Source organism: Nestor notabilis, unplaced genomic scaffold (assembly GCF_000696875.1).
Source record: "Nestor notabilis isolate BGI_N333 unplaced genomic scaffold, ASM69687v1 scaffold27041, whole genome shotgun sequence".
Classification (NCBI taxonomy): domain Eukaryota; kingdom Metazoa; phylum Chordata; class Aves; order Psittaciformes; family Psittacidae; genus Nestor; species Nestor notabilis.
The window spans coordinates 1-4,375 of NW_009916446.1; the positions used below are offsets into that span (position 1 = coordinate 1).

Consider the following 4,375-nt stretch of genomic DNA (forward strand, 5'->3'; position numbering starts at 1 on the left):
GGGGGGCGGGGGGTGTCGGGCGGCAGCCTAGCTTGTCCGGCTCCGCTTAGTGTGTGATCTGCTTCTTCCCCACAGAAAGGGCTTGTCCCAGTCAGCCTTGCCCTACAGGCGCAGCGTGCCGACGGTAAGTAACTTCCCCGGCCTGTGCGCGCTTCGGCGGGCTGCCTTGCGTTCGGTGCAGGGTCCGGTCCCCGTAGCGCGGCTTAGCGGTGCCCAGGAAAAGAAACAGAAGGAAAAAAAAACCCAAAAAACCCATTGTAATATTTTATGTCACGATGTTCACTATCTTTAAATTATGGCCTGATAAAATGCTCCATCACCCTGTGGTCTTTAGGATATTGAGGAAGCATGTATCGTTTTCTGGACAGGTGATTTGTTGGGGGGGGGAAATCTCTTTTCTTCTTTGTACCTCCTATCATTTAAGAGCTACTTAAGTTGGTTTTAGTCTGTATGTGAATAATTCACAGAAATTAAACTGTTCTCCTCACACGTGAGTTTGGCATTTGCCATTATGGAATAAAATTACTTTTTTTCTAAGCTATTTCCAACAGTAATTTTCTGTGTAGAGCACTAACTTAATTTTAGCTTGCCAGTAGTGCATCCAGGGTATTTCCACTTCAGGGGCTTACCTGTCAGCCTAATGAACAGCTGCGTAATAATCTGTCTTGCTTTTTAAGACTGTGAGGATCTGTTTCTTGGCAGAAAGATCAATTTGTGGTGTATATGAAAAAGCATGTACTGAAAAGTGTGAAATTAAAGCACAAAATAAGGAAATAAAGAGATCAAATTTAAAGTATGGAAATGTTAAGCTGCTTAAAGTACCCTTGGTGGTTAAAAAGTTTAGTAATGAGCAGGATGCTGAAATGCTATGCTTGTTTTTAAAAAACCCTGTGGCATTTTTACTTAGTTTTATTTGCATTCTGTTTTGAATTGTAGTCTGTAAAGCACTTCCGAAGAGATTTTTTTTGCTGTGCTTTTCTATTTCATATTGTGACAATATTAAAAAGGAGAAAAAAAAAAAAGAGGTATTGTAGTTTATTGAAGGAGCAATGATTACCTTGTATGTTGGTGTTGTCTTCCCATTAATAATCACGGAAGCAATGGCTTTGTCAGCACAGTCTAATGTAGAAGTAATAGGATGCGTGCAGTCTTGTCTAAGTAAATCCATTTGTTCCATTTATCAGTGGTGTACTTGAAATCTGATTTTCACTAGTTCTATAGGTGCTGTACTAAGAGGTGGCTGAATGGTTTTCCACTTTTTTTTCTGTCAAAAGTCCAATTAAAGAGTTCCTTGCCAAGAGCAGTGATTTTTTTTTTTTTTCCTTCTAAATTTGTATTTATTCTTCTCATGTGGCAGTTTAAGAAAACTGATGATAAAGCAGCTGGTTGGAGGCTATATGGGGTCTTTTAAACAGAGACTTTCTTCTTTCAACGCCTTCCCCCACCGTATTTCACTGGCACTTTAGGTTTGCAATATGCAAAAAAGTTTCTGTATCATTAGAAATACAATTTCAGTTCTTGATTGTTTTTTCAAGCGTTACAAAGCATCTATTTCTACCATTTATCAAAAGCTTTCATTTAGCCACCCTGTGTCTCTGTATTAAGCAGTGTCCATTAATATTTTCTTTTGTTATTTTTATTTCCCCCCTAATTTTCATTAGTGGCTGAAACTTACTTCTGATGATGTAAAGGAACAGATCTACAAGCTCGCCAAAAAAGGCCTTACTCCCTCGCAGATTGGTAAGGCTTATGAATCACTGAGATGTTATAGGGAGGTTTAATCTGTCCAGTTCCTTGAAGAAAAACTTGACATCCCATCTCAAATATTGGCAGCCCTATGTTTAGGAACTTACTGAGCCAGATGCTGTAGCTACGTTAATAGACAAATTCCATTAGTTTAGGTCCCTCTAGAACTCTGCTTAAGTGCATGTGTAATGCAACTTTATATGATCATGAGCTATGCATTGTCATTATGTGCTATGAGAAAGGGGTTTTTTCAGTTGTAATCCTGAGAGTATTAATGATCCCTATGACAGAGTACATTTTTTTTACAACAAAGATGTCTTTGACATATTTTCTTAACCATAGAGAAATGGTGATTGAATACCTAGCTTTAATGAGGTGCGCTTAATGAGTTCAGTATTGTAGCACTAAATACGTTGCTAGCCTAAATGTGATGGATGGATTAGTTGCCTGTTAAGTGCTATCTGATAGTGTTTCAGCTTCTGTAAGTTTATTTTGCTTGCTCATTGTCTCCTATTTGTGCAGTTTCCACCAGAAAGGTTTTTAGTCAGGACCTTCTTTGGATATCTTGTAACTGTAAGGTTGGTTTCACAAGATTTGTTCATGTAAGGTTTTTGTTCTAGTGTGAGATGTGAATGTTTGTTTCAGGTGTGATCCTGAGGGATTCCCATGGTGTTGCCCAGGTTCGCTTTGTTACTGGCAACAAAATTTTGAGAATCCTTAAATCGAAGGGACTGGCCCCAGACCTTCCAGAGGATCTTTACCACTTGATCAAGAAAGCTGTTGCTGTTCGCAAACATCTTGAGAGAAACAGAAAGGTGGGTGCTAATTTAACTAGGTTATTAGCTATGTTTGTTTTAAAATAATACAGTAGTTTACAAATTGACAAAGCAAACACTCTTGGTGTACTTCTTCTTAGGCACTCCCTTTGAGTAAACTTTGGGGAGGCATTTCAGTAAAGGAGAACGGTCTAAGTCTGTCCAAAGGATCTTAAAATAGTTGCTTAAACCAGTTCTGTTTTGGTCTTGTTCTGATTTTACTGGGTTCATCAGACTTTGGAAACAGGCTTGTGGAGTTTGTAGCAGTAGCTGTGGATCTTTTTACTATATTAAAGCTCATCTGAATTGTACATCATTGAGAAGTCGAAGTAGTGCTTGGTTGTAACATAACTTCCTTTTCAAGGATAAAGATGCCAAGTTCCGCCTCATTCTGATTGAAAGCAGAATCCATAGGTTGGCTCGCTACTACAAAACTAAGAGAGTGCTGCCACCCAATTGGAAGTAGTAAGTCTTCTCTTAAGTTACTATTTCATTGAAGTCCTATAGGTTTTGTAAATAATAAGCTGGGGCTGTTACTCAAAGGGTGAAATGTACGTTATGATCAAGCATACAGTTAAACCAGGCAGCAAAGAATAGGTATTTTCATAAATATTAATTGATAAATTCATGAAACTTCTGCTGGGTAAAATGACCGTCACAACTCCAGAAAAAATAGTTGTCTCAAGAAGTTAAGTCACTACTAGGTAGTTTTTATAACACTTTGTACAAACTGTAGTCTTCATTCTCAGATACTTACATGGTTTGTGTTACTTTCAGAATTTATTGAGATGCAGCTTAGTAGCTGTGGCAAAAATGAATGTAACTTGTAGTTTTTCCTCTAGGAAAATTAAGCCAACATAGGAGAATTCCCACAGATGTTAGGGTTAGCTTCTTTCTTTCTGAAAAGACGCAAATGCAGCTAGATGGGGTTTTGAATATATGTTTTTTGTGCTGTTACCCTAGTATTTTGTATTTTAAAAGGAAGAGTAAAATCTTTATGGCATAAAAAAATGTAAACAGGTAGTGAGTGATTCAGCTCAGGACCGGTAGTTAAAGCTTTGAACTGAAGCACTTTTTGACAACTAGTTTGAAAAAGTGCCTCGGCAATTAATATTTCTCTCTTCTTCTCTCTTAGTGAATCATCAACAGCTTCTGCCCTGGTCGCGTAAGAGTTGGCTATGACCTGAAAGAATAAATTTTCATTAACCAAGTTTGTCTTGTCTGTGAGTGGTTGGTTTGGTGTCTTAGAAACCTGCTTGTTTTGGGAAGCTGCCTGTAAACAGGAAGTTCTCAGAGTGAATCCAGTGTGCAGCCGTGGTTTCTGTATTGTTATCCTACCCTATCAAATCGGGTAGTGGTTGTTGCTGCTCTAGACCGTCCATACAGTTTGTGTCCATGCTTAAACTGTTGGGTTTGGGTTTTTTTATCTGACAGCCTCAAGTTAGAAAAGTGAGCTAGTCATTCACAGCAAATGTATTTTGTCCATGTGGGACTGTGCCTCTTTGTGTCCTGTAGGAAGAACTGGGAAAGAAAACAGTCACAGGAGGAAGAATTTGAGATTTAGAAAACGCAGGGGGGTGGGGAAGGTAGGGAAACAAAATTGGAGAGGTTAACTAATTCATTGCAGGTAATGTTAGGTCTGTTCCTTGCACAGAAAGCTTAAGCAGACTTCAGCCAGTTCCTGACAGTAACTGTTCCTGTCATTTGTAAGTAATTTTAAGTGTAATCTTTGAGATTTGGGTAAATACAGACAGTAATTTAGCTTTCCTTGGATTTACATCTTTACTGAGGTAGTTTTCCCTAAATCCAGAGGG

The 4,375-nt window shown here is 38.5% G+C and overlaps 1 protein-coding gene across 1 annotated transcript; it reads left to right on the plus strand.

Annotated features, from left to right (window-relative positions):
- Positions 1-75: 75 nt before the first annotated feature.
- Positions 76-3,776, plus strand: RPS13 (ribosomal protein S13; the record flags this gene model as incomplete). The annotated part of the gene is made up of 5 exons (XM_010024589.1): positions 76-124; positions 1,662-1,740; positions 2,392-2,561; positions 2,926-3,026; positions 3,697-3,776. Coding segments are annotated over 5 exons (433 nt in total), but the record flags the coding sequence as incomplete, so codon positions are not given.
- Positions 3,777-4,375: the final 599 nt, after the last annotated feature.